General features: G+C 34.1%; 1 protein-coding gene across 8 annotated transcripts in view; it reads left to right on the top strand.

Moving 5' to 3' along the window:
- The window catches only part of chb (CLIP-associating protein), a 155,769-nt gene extending 138,144 nt beyond the window's left edge, over positions 1-17,625 (top strand). For all 8 annotated transcript variants that reach the window (XM_089236588.1, XM_089236587.1, XM_089236586.1 and 5 more), the window contains 2 exons: positions 7,935-8,051; positions 11,805-17,625. In XM_089236588.1, the coding sequence (XP_089092714.1) occupies positions 7,935-8,051; positions 11,805-11,912 (225 nt within the window). In that variant the 3' untranslated portion in view covers positions 11,913-17,625. The remainder of the gene's footprint in view (positions 1-7,934; positions 8,052-11,804) is intronic.
- Positions 17,626-17,838: the final 213 nt, after the last annotated feature.

Here is a 17,838-nt window from a genome sequence, read left to right as displayed (position 1 = left end):
AGTATAGTCAAGGGCGTAGCCAGGGGGGGGGGGGGGGGACTTGGGGGTCTGGTTCCCCCCCCCCCAAATGTGAGAAAATGACCGAAGAAAGGGAAAAAGATGGCCAAATCCATTGTTCTGTCACTTTGGTCCCCCCCCCCCCCGAACGAAATTTCTGGCTACGCCCCTGAGTATAGTAATACCTCCAACATACATAGTAACTGTTCAGACATGCTTATCACATAACTTCATGGGTATTACTCAATGGTTTAGTGCACAAATGTGGTAAGTGGTATTTTTTGCAAAAGTGGAGTAAGTGTATGAGTTAGAAGCCATAGTTCCAGATATTGTAATGCGAGTGTCAGAATGGTGCCATGGCAAGATGCCCATCTTCCATTATAAAGTTACAGTCATGGTCTGCAGGTTCAAATCCAGCCTAAGAACATCAAAGAAACAAGTTCTTTACCATGTGGAGAAACGTTGCAGTCGAGCCTGCTTATAACGAAATTGGATGGTACATAGTATCAGTTACCACTAATTTTTTCTCCCTTCGAGTGAACTTGCAATATGAGAACAATGTTAGAAATATTGCTTGTAATGAATTGCCATATATTCTAATATCGAATATAATGAAGTTTTCAGCAAGAAATGTAATTTTTTTCATATGATTAAGTCGTATAGGGTTAGAGATTCCCTTTCAGAAACAAAGTGTGAACCATGATGCGACCACGGTGTCGCACCATCTACAGCTAGATTGTTATCTCTAGCTATAAATAATGCTGGTTATGATCGTTCCCAGAACTGCTCGAATAAAGAGGGGTCTTGATAACCTCAGTTTTGTTTGTGTCAGTGTCTCTGTCTCTGTGAACCCCTACACCATTAATGCCTGTAATAGTTTCAACGGACCACTTACAGTAATTCTCACCATGTAGTGATTCTTAAACTTTTGCCACTTATAGCTTCCTTGTCTTAGTCAACGTTTATTCATAACTTCCCCCGGCATAGCCTGAAGAACCACTTGAAAACACTGAACAGGCACACATCAATATGCATGGCTCATCTCTGAAAAAGTATTGCAGTGCCCCTGAAAAGCATGACACTTTGATAATAATCACTCTACACAAGTCTAATACGTACACATGAGTCTAATACAGGGGTTGCAGCACTCCTATTTTTAATATTTTACAGAAATGTCCTCTTATTTTCCTACTTTTGCCACAATCCTTTTTTACCCCAATTTCTATAAAATCCCCTCTTTTTTTTTACAGCCAACATCTCAATATGAAAATTCTGAAAACCCCCAAAATATCACTGGTTTTCCATTCCCTCCCTTTTTGATGTATTTTATTCACAACTCACTATTGAAAGAGAAGAGGGGAAAAAAATTCAGTTCCACTGGAGTTAGGCATGACGATAAATATATCTTTTCATTACAGTTTTCAGTCAAAGTGCTAAAAATAAGCCTGAACTCCAGTGGAGAAAGTGAATCTTTTTCGCAAATTGTATACCATAAAATTAGGATGGCAAAAAAAATGAGGAGGGTGAGGGACGGGCTGTCCACAAGAGAGATTCCTGGGAAACGTAAAATCCACCTGGGAATCTTGCTGTGCCGATTCTGTAACAAGTATTCATCCCTAACGGGACAGAGCCTAGGCCACGCCTGGTTTTTAAGGGGGAAAAGATGAGCCGAGTGTAGCTGCTTGCTGAACCAAGTTTTTTCAATCTTCAGAAAATAACTTTTGGGTTTCTTTGTGCTATTTTAAGGCAGTGGTTCTCAAACTTAATAAACCCTAATAAACACTCTGCATCTCCCCAGAGCAGTTTAACAAAGAATCTCTTTGAGTAACCTTTGTTAATGTCACTACTTCGCAGCTCCCTTGACCAAGGTTGGCTGCACACAGTTAGAGAATCCTTTCTTTAAGTCACAAATGTGCTCAACTCAAGACCTGCGGGCCAAATGTGGCCCTTCACCTCAAGCTTAATTTTTAAAACAAACTAAGCAGTGCATAACCAAATCCCTTCAGTGCTCCGCTGCACATTCTTACCTTATTCAAGTGACCCGCTGCACATTTTTAGGCACCCTTAAGTGTCCTGGGAAGCTGTTTTAGATGCAATGTGTGGCTTGCGAAGCATTCTTACTTATTAAGTGGACCCAAGACAAATATCCAGATCATTTGAGTGAGCAGCGTCCAAGTGGCATGGTAGTGAGATTGTCTACCAACTGTGAAGGTTGCTGTCATGGTCCCGGGTTCGAACCCGAGGGAGGATATAGATATATTTTCCCTAACAAACTTGAGGTGACCACTTATAGACAGCACCTTTGTTTCCAACCCATCTCATTAATGGTAGTAAATTGCAATATAGCGACGTGGCCAGAACTGGTTTTCGGTGATGTAGATCATTTGAGTGACAAGGGGTGTATTTCCAGACTACTTAAATGACCCGTGACACATTTACAGATCACACAAGTAACCTGCAGTGCTGTTCTCAATCACTTAGTTAAGTGGGCCAAGACACGTTTTCAAATCAATGAAAAGTGACCCACTCTTTCTTCAAAACGTTGAACACCCTTTTTAAGGCATGCTAGGCTTGTTTTTATGCTATTGACAACTGCCGTCATCTTTGAAAAAAAAACCCAGACATTTTCATGAACATATGCAGACTACTCATTAATAATCATTGTATCCTTCGGGTGTAATGTAACTCCAGGAGGTGTTTCATTAAGGGTGTTCAACCTTCAGTAGATTTGGGCTATTTCATTGATTTGGAAATGAGTCACTGGCCACATGATTGAGTAATCTAGAACAGTGCCACAGGTCAATTGAGTGCTACGGAACTGTGCTGCAGTGATCTGTGAATATGTTGCTGTTCACTTTAAGAATGTGGAACTGTAACACAGATCATAAGTGATCTGTAGATGTTCCATGGGTCAATTGAGTGCTCTGGAACTGTGCCGTGGTGATCTGTAAATATGCCTCAGGTCATTTTAGTGATCTGAGAATTTACTGCAGGTCACTTGAATGATTTGTAAATATGCTGCAGGTCACTCAAGTGATCTAAGAACATGACATAGGTCACTAAAGTAGAACAGCTCAGCGGGTATTTGAGTGATCTGAAACTGTGCCACAGATCTCTTAAGCAATCTGCAAATGTGTCACTTAGTTCATTTTTACAAAATTAGGTTTGAGATCGTGGGCTATTGATTGAGCATGCACGTGTTACATTTCTATGGTGCCTAGGCAGGTTTTTTTTTCGAAAAGCACAGGAGGGGAAAAAACAGATCATGATCATTAATTGGATTCTGCAAGTTGCAATAAAAATTTTATTAATTTTTTTTAACACTCTCGGGTCTGCGCTATTTTGACTATGTTTGTCCCTGTAGACTGAGGGTTTGTGACACTTTTCATGATTTTTTTTTTTAAATACTTAGATTATATATATCTTAACAGTTTTTTTTAAGCTAGAAATTTCAAACTAATTTCTTCCATAATATAGCAGTTATTTAAAGGTATTAATAATTAGTATTTAATGAGAAATAATTAAAAAAGAATATTTTAGAGTTTTTTTAAAATAAGTTCCACTTAAGAAAACATAATTTTTCACCATAAAATTTCAAATTATTCTGAATAAAAACTTACCCAAATGTTGTACAAATATCTAAAAATAGTTTTTATTGAAAAAAATATATCATGTAAAATTTGATTTGGTATGGTAAATTTCAAAACACACATTTACGCACAGAGCAACACCACAAGGTTCGCAATAAGTTCGAGTTTCTTTTCTCAATATTTTTCCAGTTTCTGCCTTTGATTTGCTCGGTTGCTCCTTTTCATCATCTAAAATGAATAATAATTTTGTAAAATATACATCATAAAACATTTGAAAAAAATAAATATTATGCACAAAATTTTGTTTCAAAAGAAAAAAGTCAAATACCGTTGCTATCATCGTCATTTGAGAACTGCGATTTTGAATCTCTTATATAAGCGGGCTGGTATTTTGGATCATCTGAATCTGATAACTCTGACAAAGAATCGTGTGCTAATATATCTCTTGTGTGCCAAATCTTCAGTATCTAATAAGTCTAAAACTTTAATAAGTTCCAACTTTACTTCTACATCGTTTCATAAAGCTACATTCATTGGCTGCTGCCATCTATATTTTTCTGGAACTAGAAGATTTATAGATTATGTTTAAAACACTGGAATTCAGCCATTTTATAACTACTAGAGTCAAAAGTTACCCTGAACAAAAACGGCATCCCGAGTGAGGCTCGGGCTTACACCCGAAAGTGTTAAGTTTTGCTATTGTTTATTGTTTTTGGTACTACATTCTGTGGAAATGAAATATTTTTAAATTTCTTTAGAATTTGAGTTTCTTGAAATATTAATAGATAATACTATAATTAAAATTAGGGCTGGGAATCGATTGAAATTTTTAATCTATTAATCAACCGATTAATCGAATATTTTTCATAACTATGCAAATACAAATAAATACAACGCCACAACAGGCAAAATGCCCAACGAGGTGGCTGATAAAAAGATGCCCATAAAAATATGGATGTCATATGTTTCAAAAATACAGCAACCCCATTAAAAATGCAATTAACACAAATTATAAACGATATATACACATGATAAAATATTATACAATGCCCATAAAGAATACTTATGGTTGTCTTATTCTAAGAGTGGATAGCTTCTTGATTTACCCCAACATGTTTATCGTATTTCTTTTTAAACGTGTCAGTTGTGTTACAATTTACTACCTCCAGGGGTAAGCTATTCCATTTATTAACAACCCTATTAGAGAAAAATTCCCTGCGACACCATAACCTTGCATTGTCCCTCACCAATCGATACTGGTGTCCCCTTGTAAAAGCAGTTGATTGGCGGTGTACTAAAAGTTCATGGTCCATCCTATCCATTCCATTGAAAATTTTGAACACTTCGATCATATCTCCTCGACACCTGCGTTCATCCAATGTAAACATATTCAAAAAATGAAGTCTCTCTTCATAACTCAAGCCCCGTGTGCCAATAAGGACACGCGTAGCTCTTCTCTGCACCCCTTCAATCAAGTCTATGTCCCTCTGTAAATATGGTCTCCAAAACCTTATAGCATACTCCAGTCCAGGACAAACTAAGCCTCGAAAAAGCGGAAGAATGACTTTAGGAGAACGCGAAGAGACCTTTTTGAAAATGAGACCAAGCATTCTATTCGCTTTTTTGACAACCGCTGAACAATGTTCAGAAAACTTAAGTCGCTCGTCAATGAGAATTCCCAAATCGGTGACTCTAGTTGCATCCGGGATAGTGACACCATTCAACATGCAATATTAATTGATGTTATAAAAATGTAATTTATTCATTTCATGCAAACATGCGCTAGATGTAAACAAGTATATGAATATAGACTAAGAAATTGAGGCTGCCACTTGTGTGAAACAATTTAATACTTGCATGCTGAACATATTTTGTTAAAACCTGGAATTTCTTCATTTGGATCTTGTGGTTTTTTGGTTTTTTTAAATTGATTTTTTTTAGATTAGTCACCAATTTCTAATCTACTTTTGGTCATATTGTTACTTCTTTTCCTCCAAACTCCTCCCAAATAGCGCTTATGAGGAGAGGAGCCAATGCTTCCAAGAATACGAACAACTACAGTTCACAGTGGAGACAGTAAATTTTGTTCTTGCCTTCTCCAATCTCCCATCAAACACAATTTGAAACTACTACTTCACCAAACACCAACTCTGGCCATATCGCTATATTGCAATTTACTGCCATTGGTGAGATTGCTGTCTATCGGTGGTCGCCTTGAGTTCATTAGGGGAAATATCTTATCTATATCTTCCCTTGGGTTCGAACCCAGGACCCTGACAACATCCTTCACGATGGTAGACGAGCATCTTACCACCATGCCACTCGGACACTACAATTTGAAACTGGAATGATCACAATTTTTCGTTGGATGGACTTTAATATTTCCCAATGGCAAAAAAAATTGATTAAAATATTGATTTAAATATGACCACTTATTGAAAATTTTATATATTGGTACAATAATTTAAGTCATTTAATCGGTTCCGTTAAATACATCAAGTGAAATTACTAAAGTTTTACTCAAATTTTAATCGGATTGATTGAGTCAATTCTACTAAAATGTTTAACTGTGATTAACAATTGATTGATTGATCAAACCAGCCCTAATTAAAATATTTAACGTGTGAATTGGAATGATAGAATATTTTTAAATGCTATGATAATTTGGGAATTCCATTTTTTCTCCTATATTTTTTTTCTTTTTTTTGTCAATGTTGTTCGTATTTCTCCAACTTTTTTTCCAATTGTTTTGCTTCTAGGAATGTTAATATTTAATTCAAACCTACATGAATAATTAATGTTAATTGTAATTGACCAAGTCTGTTCGAGAACTCCTATCCCATCTTCACCACCATCAGACCACCTCTAGTCCATAGATTCATCTCATTAAATGAGAGCATTTATCGCACATCAGTTATAATAAATATTGGATATTGCGAATCTTTTACAAGTTCCCATGCAACTTTGTTATATCTAGGTCTGACTGTACACTATCTACCAATAAGTATTTGGACACCTATGCAAATGACGATATCTGCGGTCCTGAGATACGTCACGCCCTCCGCCGGTATATATATAAAGTAGGAAACAACATCGGCATTAGTCGCATGCAAGATGCCGTGCAGTTCGGAGCTCTCTGATTTCGAGAAAGGTATAATTATCGGGTATCACAAAAATGACCGATCCGTAAGGGACATATCTAGCGAGCTGAAGTACCCAAAATCGACAGTGGCCTATGTGATTAAGAAGTGGAAGGTGAGCTTTGATTTTCTGAATTTGCCCCGAGTCGGCAGACCAACGAAACTGGGAGATAGAGACCAACGGGTGCTGTCCAGAGAAATTCGGAAGAACCTCACCCAACCGATGGCCCTCATCCGCGAGGAGTTCAAACAGGCATACGGGAGTATTGTTTCAATGAATACCATCCATAAGGAAGCACATCTGATTGGTTTTCATGGTCGTGCTGCTGCCCATAAGCCTTTGATCACAAAGTCCAACCGCGTTGCCCGGTTAATGTGGTGCAAAGCACATCGAAATTGGACCGTAGATCAGTGGAAACGGGTTATTTGGAGCAACAAATCAAGGTTCACCCTCTACCGTTCGGATGGCAGGGTCTGGGTCTGGCGTCTGCCTGGAGAATGTCTCCTGCCAGAATGCATTGTGCCAACAGTCAAGTTCGGCGGAGGTGGAATTATGGTCTGGGGGTGTTTCTCCTGGTATGGACTGGGACCCTTGGTCCCCATTCATGGTAAGCTCAACGCTGATGCCTACTGCACTATTTTGGATGACAATGTGCTTCCTATGTTGTGGCAGTTTTGCGGGGTGGACCCCTGTTACTTCCAGGACGACAATGCCAGCTGTCATACTGCGAGGTTAACCAAGGCTTGGTATGGTGCCAATGGGGTTCATCGATTGGACTGGCCTGCCCAGAGCCCAGACCTGAACCCTATCGAGAGCTTCTGGGACGAGTTGGATCGCCGAATTAAGGGGTGCCCTACCCGTCCAAAATCGGTGAAGGAACTGACATGTCTTCTCCAAGCCGAGTGGAAGAAAATACCACTAGCCGTCACACAAGGACTTGTGGAAAGTATGCCACGGAGGGTTCACGCTGTAATTGCCTCTCGTGGAGGCTCTACCAACTATTGATTTTGAATAAAGTTAGTTTTTCTTTTCTATCACAGGTGTCCAAATACTTATTGGTAGATAGTGTATTATAATAACAACCAAATTTTAATTATAACTTGTTTGTTCGAATTTTTTTTAATTCTCGCAACTATTTTGTATGTATATTTTATTGGCTATAATATTTTTATATACATCAATTTATTTTTATATATATCATTTCAGGCCTATGATAACCCCGAGAGTCCTGTCAGGAAAGCAGCTGTATTTTGTATGGTATCTATTCATTCAGTTGTAGGTGATGCTATGAAGCCTCATCTGTCTTCTTTGAATGGCAGCAAGGTGTGTTGTGCATCTAAGATTCCACAAATCATTATGTCTCTCAGTTGTGTATACCATATTCTCCCTGCATTTGCAGGCATGCAGTTAAGATTGAAAGACCAGTGTTTTGAATATTAATCTGGTCCATTCCCATAAGTATCTCGGAATACATTCAAAAAAATATCAAGAATATCAATTTATATTAAATATTGAGTAAATAAGTGAATTGGACTATGGTTTTCACTATAGCAGTTGTGTTCGCCCAGGAATTTAGTAACTATAATTGGAATTGGAAATAGTGTATTCACTAATTACTATAATTTAATTGTAGTCAATTTGATACAAAATACAGAGACTGTATTCTACACATTTTTCTGCATGTTGAGGGATTGAAGAATTGAAGAAATGTTCTGTCGCTTTTTTATCACAACATCATGTTTTAGCATGCTTTTTTTTTCCCTTCTTCTTCTTCTCACTCTGCTTATTTCAATTTTATATGATGAAGGATTGCAAAATACTTTGCAGTCCACTCATCCAATCTACCCAAACGAATCTTAATATTGACATATTTAAAAGATTAAAATTGGCAACAGTAAAAGAAAACATAAAGCTTCAGATATTTAAGACATTCAGAATCATTGACTCAAATTTTACAGCATGTCAGAAAGTACTGATATTCCTGGTATGTTGATCTCCCTTACTGTTTCCTGACATGCCGGCTAATGCAGGGGAATACTGTAGATTTTTATCTCAAAAACTTTGGTAAAACAGTAGCGAAATTTGCTCTAAAAATATGCAGACATGCACTAAAAATGTTGAAATATGGACTAAAAGTCCCAAAATACGTCCTGAGAAAGTATGTGTTAAAAAACAAATAACCATGCAAAAAAAAGGTAAAGTTGTTTTTAAATTACATATTTTCTATTTTTTGGTGCATATTCATTCACAAAATGCTAAAATTTTCTAAATTGCATGGTTGAAAGTAAGGGTGAGTTGGTCACCTAGTGGCGATAGTGTTCAATACTATTTAATATTTCCTTATACAGTAGTTGGTTTGTCTTGAATCAGGTAAAAAAAAGAAAACCTTTTGAAATTTTTTCATACACTAGTTTTTGTAAAGCATACCTAAAAAATCCTCAATTAACTCCATAAGAATAATAAAATAAGATAATGTCAAATCTGACCTTAAAGTTCCTGGCTTGAATAACATATGCCAGCAAAGGCTACAGAAATCTTGTCTATCCCTAAACCTCACCCCCCCCCCTCCCCCACTTTCTTCTCATGTTTTACATCTTTTGCTTAGGTAGACTATAACTACCCTTTTTCACACTACCTTATAATACACTTTCCTACTGAATTCCTTCTTACTTCCTACTTCCTTCTACACCTCATGTGTAGGGGGGGGGGGAGGGGAAATTGATTTTATGGATATATTTTACAGTAAATGTGATAAATCAATGAGAGAGAGAGATAGATTACCCATACTTGTCAGTTAATTGTGCATAATCATATATTGTCTCAGTATTTTCATAAATGATCCTACATTTATCACTTTTACCAGTGAGTTTCGCATAATTCCGGAATGAAGTTGGTAAGTATTATAAATATGGAAGAAATCGTGCAGAGAAATATCACTTAAATTCAACCACTTACCAGTTTTTCCCAGAGTGGGTACACTGCATATTATATTTTTCCATGAAAATTAAATGAAAATAAGGGTTATAAGGATGAAAATGTATAAATTAGTATCAGTCTTGTAATGTTAGCTTTATTAACATTTTTAAACATAATCAACATCATAAATCAAATCCATCATCCTAGACTAAAGCTTGAGCAAAATGTCTGGTAAATTTATGTAATTGCAATTATCATACCACAGTGAAACCTGTCTAAGATGAACACTGCACGAGATGAAAACCAGTCTTAAGTGAAACAAATATATAGTCTAGGAAATAATTATTGCTTTTTCAATATCATTAAACCTCTTTAAGACGGAAACTGTTTGATGTGGAAACGGAAGGCATATTTAGTCTTTTCGTAGATACAAAACCTGCTAAAGCGGAAAGAATTTTTGTCCTTTGGATGGGAGGAAAGTTAAGTTGTTCTGATCCCTTTTTGTTAGGCAAACTCTTTCACTTCTTGGAAAAACGATGAATGCTTATTATCTATCTGAACTGGTTCTGGGGGGTTGGGCTTAAGAGGAAGTGGGTTTACTATTCAAAATTTAGTAAAAGCTTGTTTCATATTTCATTTCTGATGGAAATGGTGACTTGTTAGAAAACATTCCTATTTCTTGGAAAAGGTTTGATAATTTCAAGAGAGTAATACACGAGGGAGACTGAATTATTGCTCACAATTTAGCAATACCATGTTTTGGCTACTGCAGAGATTTCATTTCATGTAGAGATGGCCACCAGCAACAAGAAACGCATATTGAATTTGAACACAAAAATGGAGTTCATAGAGGCATAAAAAAAACAAAATTTAAGATATGTAGAATCTTTCTTTCACAAACATTGTTGGTTGATCTCATTATCACAGTTTTTTAGAAAGGTATGCAATTCCTCAATTTTTATTTTAAATACAGTGAAACCTCACTACAACGATACTCAATATAATGATATCTTTTACTATGATAAATCCCTCTAACGATATTTTTAGGAGATTTTTGAAATTGCTATAAAAAGATATTTTTTCAATATTTTGCTCAAAATCGTTTTGAATTTCATTTCAACTTTGTCACTTGTTTTCCTTCTTCTGAAGGCATCTGATAACATAAATATTTTTCACTTAAAAAAAATCACTGAAAGCTAAAGTAAGTTATTGGTATCATTACTTTTTATCACTATATTATACTATTTCTATTTGGTATATATACTATACCAGATACCATCACACGTAAGGATAATTTTGCAACTCAGTGTAACGATAATCCCTCTACAACAATATATATTTATATATTTCTCTTAGTTCGCAGAATATCATTATATCGAAGTTTTGCTGTATTAAAAAATTTTAATTTTTGACAAAAGTAAGTGTTGATCCTATTGCTATGCAGGAGAACGTTTATATTGGAGTTTATGTATTAGCACATTAAATGTGAAATTTCAAATGTGTGGTTATTTGAAACAGCAAACATGAAAAAATTCAAAATAATAATATGCATGACAATTTCTCATATTTACCAATACAAGATGGAGATTATACGTAATCACTGGTAAGTGTGATAAATTTTCAAAATTTATCAAACTTACTAAAATGGTCTGTGATTATTGCATAATCACTGGATTTATCCTGTGTTACATTTTCTGTAACATAAATATTATGTGCAATATTTTATTTAAAAATATGCAGTTATTGTGCAATGCATAATAACTGCATTGTTATAAGAATGTGATTAAGATTTGGTAAAACTTCAAAAATATGCACATAAGCTGAAAGTCTTTAATTTTGTGTATTCATCATTAATATGATGTCTTATGTCATCAGTAATGAAGTCCCAAATATGAATATTATATATTATCTCAGATCCCAGGTCATATGCAAATGTGTTTGCATTTACATATGATCTGGGTTCCAGTCATAATGAAAGATGATGAAAATTGTTAATAGGATTTAATTCTTCATAATCTGTTTTTTTAAATAGCAAATCTAGAGACAAGTAAATTTTTTTCAAACATTACTCTCTATATAAATTGACTTCAAGATGAATCATTTCAATAAATGTTGTTACTTTTATTTTTGTTTTCATCATTTGTAATTATTTTTTTCCAGATGAAGTTACTAAATGTTTACATAAAGAAGTCTCAATTGCAGCAGAGTGGTTGCGGAAGTACACCAGGATCCCCAGGAAATCCCCCTTCTACAGCAAGTAGTCAATGATATGACAATTTTTTTTTTCTGGAGGGGGGGGGGGACAGTTGTGCCATTCTGTATTGACAAAAACATCCTTCTTAATGGACATACATACATAGTCTATGTCTTTTTGTTTTGGTAGGATTTTGGTGGATTCATGAACAAAATGTTTCCATTATCTTCTTAGTGCATGTTGCGTCATTTCTGTTTTGTTCACAGAAGAATCAAAATGTGTTGGAAAAAATGTGTTTGTAAATTTGCTGTTTTGAGCATTTTTCCCTACGCTTTTATTAATTAAGAATTAACCAGGCCTTGTGAAATTTGTTTCAGAATGAACGTTTTAATCAGTGGCTGCCTGTGTGTTAAATATGGGTCTGTACAGAGTCTTTGTTTTTATTGCATTATTTTCTAAATTTAAATAATTATTTTAGACTTGCTCTAAATTAAGGTGTGTATATAAGAGAGAGAGAGAGAAAGACTCCAGTGAAGTGCATCCCAATGGAAACAGCACTGCTTGGTAAAATCCATTGTAATAACACTGGTGAAGCACTTGTCTCTTGCGGTTAACATTATTAAAAAAAAGAAGTCTTAACACATTCACAGCATTGTCAGATATACTTAAGCTGTATTGATATTTTTTCTCTAGTTCTGGAAATCTCCTTTCATTTTAGGTTTTTATTGCATTGCTGATGTTGTGCAGCGGATAATTTCTTCAGTGTTTGCTCTTCATTAACAATTGTAGTAGTTTTTAAAACAATTTTATTGTAAGAAATGATTTTTATAAATTATTGCTTTTTTGTGTGAGATTGCGTGATTGCAAGGAAAAAATATTGCGTGTGCATTACATTTTGGATGGTATATATTTGTTGCTATTTCTGCCCAGTTTTGGATGAAAAATGCGTGGAAATCTAAGAAGTGCTCAATTTCAGCTATCATATTTTTAGTTGACACTTCTCTGAATAAATTGATACAGATGCACTGATTTGTTTTTGTACATATTTGTCTAATATTTATGTTTATTTTCATAATGTGATATGATGGACCACTGTATTGTCCTTTTCTTTTCTGATTCAGTTAGTGTCAAACTATTAAAAAAAAAATTGAAATATAATTTCGGTATCATTTTCTAATAGCTCCTATTTACACTTTTTTTTACGTATTTTTTCTTGAAAATATGTTTGCCTATGCCTTCTAATTCAAGCTGTTTTTATATCTGATTACTATTGATGTTTTTATATCTGATACCTATTGTTCCTGCAGTAATTTGAGGATTATCATTACAATCAAAAATTTCTAATAGAATTTAAATTTGAATCATTTAAAAAATAAAATACCAATAAGTTGTCCCCCCCTTCTTTACAACAAAAAACATTTTAGTTATAATGCAGACATTTTCCAGGTTACAAACAAGATCAGTATTTAAACCTAATTTTTTAGCATGTTTTGCACAATCCTGATTGATATTTTCAATTTCCATTCAGTGACGGCTAATTTAATATGATCCTCATATACATAGGATATATTTACTGGTGTAGGGAAGAGGAACCTTTGCTGCCTTCCCCATTCACCCTCCTATAGGGTAAACTCTTCCCATTCATTCATCACATACTATTTACTTTATCCTGGTTTCTGCAGAAAGTACTGTTTTATTTAAACTAAACCAATAATATTTACATGTAACTTTTCTGTGTGACTTCCCTCACACACAATGAAGAGGGCAGCAAAGCTGTGTAATCGAACTTGCTTGAATGCTTTCCTTTCCTCAGATCTGTAACAGTTTTGCTGCCTCATTGCTGCTGTGCAATTCACTATGCATGTGTCTGATTGAGGTTCATTCATTTGAATTCATGTTTTTCCCCCTTCCCCAAACTTTCATCCCAGTTTTTTTACTCTCCGTGTCACTAAATGTTCGGATTGCCAAAGATTGCAATGAAAGTTGATTAGGAACCATTGAAGGGTTGAATATCTGAAAAAAACCATTGTTGTCAGAGAGTTTTTTTTGACGAGTGTTGACTTTTTCACCCAATTTTTACAGGGTAACTTCAAACGAAATACAGATTCCAATACTCAAATTTTTAAGTTCATGTCCTTGTAACCTGTAAGGAGCTTATTTACAAAAGGGAACATTTCCATGTTCACTAAATTTGTAGTTAGAAGTGGAAAATGTATTCCCCCGGATTGGGCTGCTTTACAAAAGGGAAAATAACCCAGGAGGTAACATATAGTAGTCAAAGAATATTTAAATAATATGCTGAAAAATGAAAACTAAACAAAAAAAATGAATTTTGAAAAATGGAAATGTTACTTTTTGAAAATAAGCTTCTCATGTATCACAAGGAAAAGATCCCAAGGTGATGTCATCAAAATGTTTTGAAAAAATGTCACTGATTCTACTCATTTGAATATGCATTAATAGTTTAAAAATCTGGCATAATTATTATGTGTTACTAAAAAAAATTCAAATATTAATAATTTGAATGCCAATAGAAGCTAATTTAAAAATTCCTCAAACTTAGTCTTGTAATGATGTCATTCAAACAACAACGTGTGATCAGGTGAAGCACAGACGAAGAGAGAGAAAAAAGGGAAGCTAGGTGTATGTGTGTGTGAGAGTGAAAAGAAGTTTTTATAGATATTGCCACAAAGAAGCGTGAGAGGCAATGAGTAGTCAACTTTTGTCATTTTTAATAATTATTATTATTAATTAATAATTATTATTTTTGTAATCTTTCCTTGTTTAGATGTAATTTTTTAATTATATATTTTTATTCACCACTATAACACATAACTCTGGCATCATGTTAGGGATTACACACACAACACGTTCTGACATGCACCAATTCATTAGACATTCCCCAGAGGAATAGTTACAAGTTGCTTGTAGGGTTAAGCAGTAGTAGAGTAGATATGCTGTCTGTGTATAATGTATATGTGTAAAAACATATGCGTGACATTGCATTTATACAGGTACATAACGTGCATACATGAAAAAGGATACATCTAAAGGAATGTTCTTCTGCTCGTCTATGTAGCATTTAATCCAATTAATGTAGTCGCTACATAATTTTAAATTTCATAAGTAAAATATTGTCTTTATACTGGTTTGCATTTTAGTCTTACTCGATTTGCAAATTATTTATCTCATTTCTGCCAGTCCCCAAAAATTATCACTTATTTGCACCAGTCTGCAGCTACAAAAAAGTTGAGGAATAGTGGTCTAAAATTCTTAGTTGTTTACAAATCAGATATTTATGATGTCGAAAGTGCCTGTTCCTAATCTTTAGTTCTTAAATAGCAAATGTAAAACGTGAGCAATTTATTTTTCAAATTCAAAATTTTCACTCGTATTTAATTTCTTTTACATCATTTGGAAAAGTGGGAGCTGCTTTTATTAATTTTGCTTTGATTTGTGATAATGTTTCTCATATTGCGCTCCCACTCACAAGAATTTTCAAATATCTGTGAGTTAATTTTGCTGTATGTGGCAACTATTAAATTTTAGTGACTGTTACTGGCATTTATTCGGTTTGTTAACTGAAAGTGAATAAATTCTGCTGAGTCCATCATCTCATACATTGTGAACAAATATAAGCAGATTTTTAGTGCTGGTGTGCTCTTTCACTATTCATCGTGAACGAATGAAATAGATTGAAATCCATCAATAAATTAAATAAGCTTCATATAGAAGTACACACATGCTCACACACGCAGTTGTGTGAAAGTTTAAAATACTTTGAACAAAAATTGATTTTTATTTTGTTCCTTGATGTTTACTTTATTAGAATACCCATTGTTAAACTACTTTTGTGGATGAAAGATGCAAGTTGGCCAAGGTCAGGATTTTGATTGACTTCTGTAAAAAATAAAAGTTTCTTAGTATATGCCAGTGGACTCAAACTTCTGTGACCCACGGCTTCCTTACTCCAGTCATAATTCATCCATGGCACCCCTAAATAGTCTGGTTGATATTCCACATCCAAAAGAGCACTGAGAACAGGAACAAATAAATATTGCTCGCACATCCCAATGTCCATGGGAGTCACATTGTCCTTTTTGAGAATCATTGTTATATGCAAACGTGAGAGGATTTGAAACTGGCTTTCCTTATTTTCAGGAGGACACAAATGAAAATCATCACAAAAAATAATAGTAAATGGCATGCTGACCATGTTTTACTCTCCTTGCACATGTTCTTGAAGGAACTAAGAAACCTTTTTTTTCTATGATATTCCTCGAAATTATGTGTTTCTCAAGTTTATTTGATCTATGATCATACGCTCAAGAAAAAGTTCAATGATTCCATTAATTATGTTTTTTTTACAAACTATTTGTTCAGTTTGTAATTGTGATTGCATAAATTTCGAGTTTAGTCATTGTAATCACTGTGTTCGTGTTCATGAATTGTGCTGCAATATTTTTTATGAAACGATGGAAAATTTCTCATGGAATATTATTTATTATTGTGAGATCAACTTCAAATTTAAAGTGACAAAAAAAAATTTCTCATAAATCAAGTGTATCATTTGTAACTATGTATGTATGTGTTAGACATGATATGATAGCTATGTATCTGAGATTATAAAACTGTTCTGGTGTAGCTTCACACTTTCATATTGCAGCTTTTTTTACTGAATTAGATCGGAATTTATTTTCCAAATGTCTCGGTGAAATTTTTCCCATCGAATAATATTTCCTTGTTTGTTTGATTAACTGACTTCTTGTCTGAGGTGTGCTTTACACTTTAGCATTGATTTATTTAAGATATAATTAGGCTGTGATTTGTGTTCTTGAACGTGTGGAAAGTTTATAGGGATATTGAATGGCACGTTTTAAAATTCATTTTTAATTTTTCATAACTTTCAACATTAGTTTTGACAAATAGTTGCAGTGCAGCTAGCTTTTACATGCAAATTTTTATTAAATTACATTAAAATAATGTTTAAATATTTGTCTACCTAACATTAATATATTTTATATGAAGACACGCCATTGAAGTTTTTTTTGGTATACTTATTAGTCAAATGAATTTCCTTTTCTGAATAAATGGAATAAAAGAAATAATGGTGTAGACAAGTTTGCGTATGAAAAAAAAAACAACTAAAACTTAGATTTGATATTGCTTTAGACAGATCATTGTATACACATCTAATCAAGTCAAATGCATAGTGATTTAACATTGAATTGAATCTGTGAGAAATCTCATTACAGTGTTGCTGGAGAAATTTAAAATAATCCTTTTTTTTTTCCTTCAGAACGGATCAAACAATTTGTTTTTCCTTGTATATGTGGTTAAATGTTACTTGAAGAAACAGACTGAATAATAGTGTGTTCTTTTTGTGATGTTTGTAATGTTAATGTAATTAAGTACACTGATATGCAGTTCAGTTCGTTTTGCTTCGATTCTTTTTCTATTAAACCTTTTTGCTTGCCATATATACATCCCCTTTGCCATAGTTATGTCTCATTCTGTTATTGGTATTGTTGAGCGGTGTTATGTATATATTTGTAATTTGAGATCTACCTACCGCCTTAATTATAGTAACACACTACACTGTATACAATTGGTTTTATTCAGGTTGTTGTTTTTTTGGAACCTTTTCCTACATCTCAGCTTATCTGTCGTAAATATATAACGTGTTACCATTCAATCTTCTATCTTTTTGTTTTTCCTTTCACCTTGATCTAATTTCTTTTGTATAGTATATTTTATTGAGGTAAAATAAATTTGTTCTAAACATTTTTCACATTGTGTTATTGAATAAAAATATGTTGCCACTTTTATTTTCAAATTTTTCATAGTATTGGTTTTCTTTCAGCTCTAATATGAAAATAGCTTAAACGACTAACCAAGAGAACATAGCTGCTAATATAATATATATAGCATAAATACAAGGTGGGCAAAAAGTCTTTAAAAGCTTTAAAAATTCATAAAAACCGCAAAAATTACCGAAAT

This window comes from Pholcus phalangioides, unplaced genomic scaffold (assembly GCF_987345545.1).
Source record: "Pholcus phalangioides strain wild (caught in Gottingen) unplaced genomic scaffold, Ppha-v1.0 ptg000009l_1, whole genome shotgun sequence".
Lineage (NCBI taxonomy): Eukaryota > Metazoa > Arthropoda > Arachnida > Araneae > Pholcidae > Pholcus > Pholcus phalangioides.
Note: the sequence above shows the minus strand (reverse complement) of the source record. Positions and strands in the feature narration are given on the sequence as shown.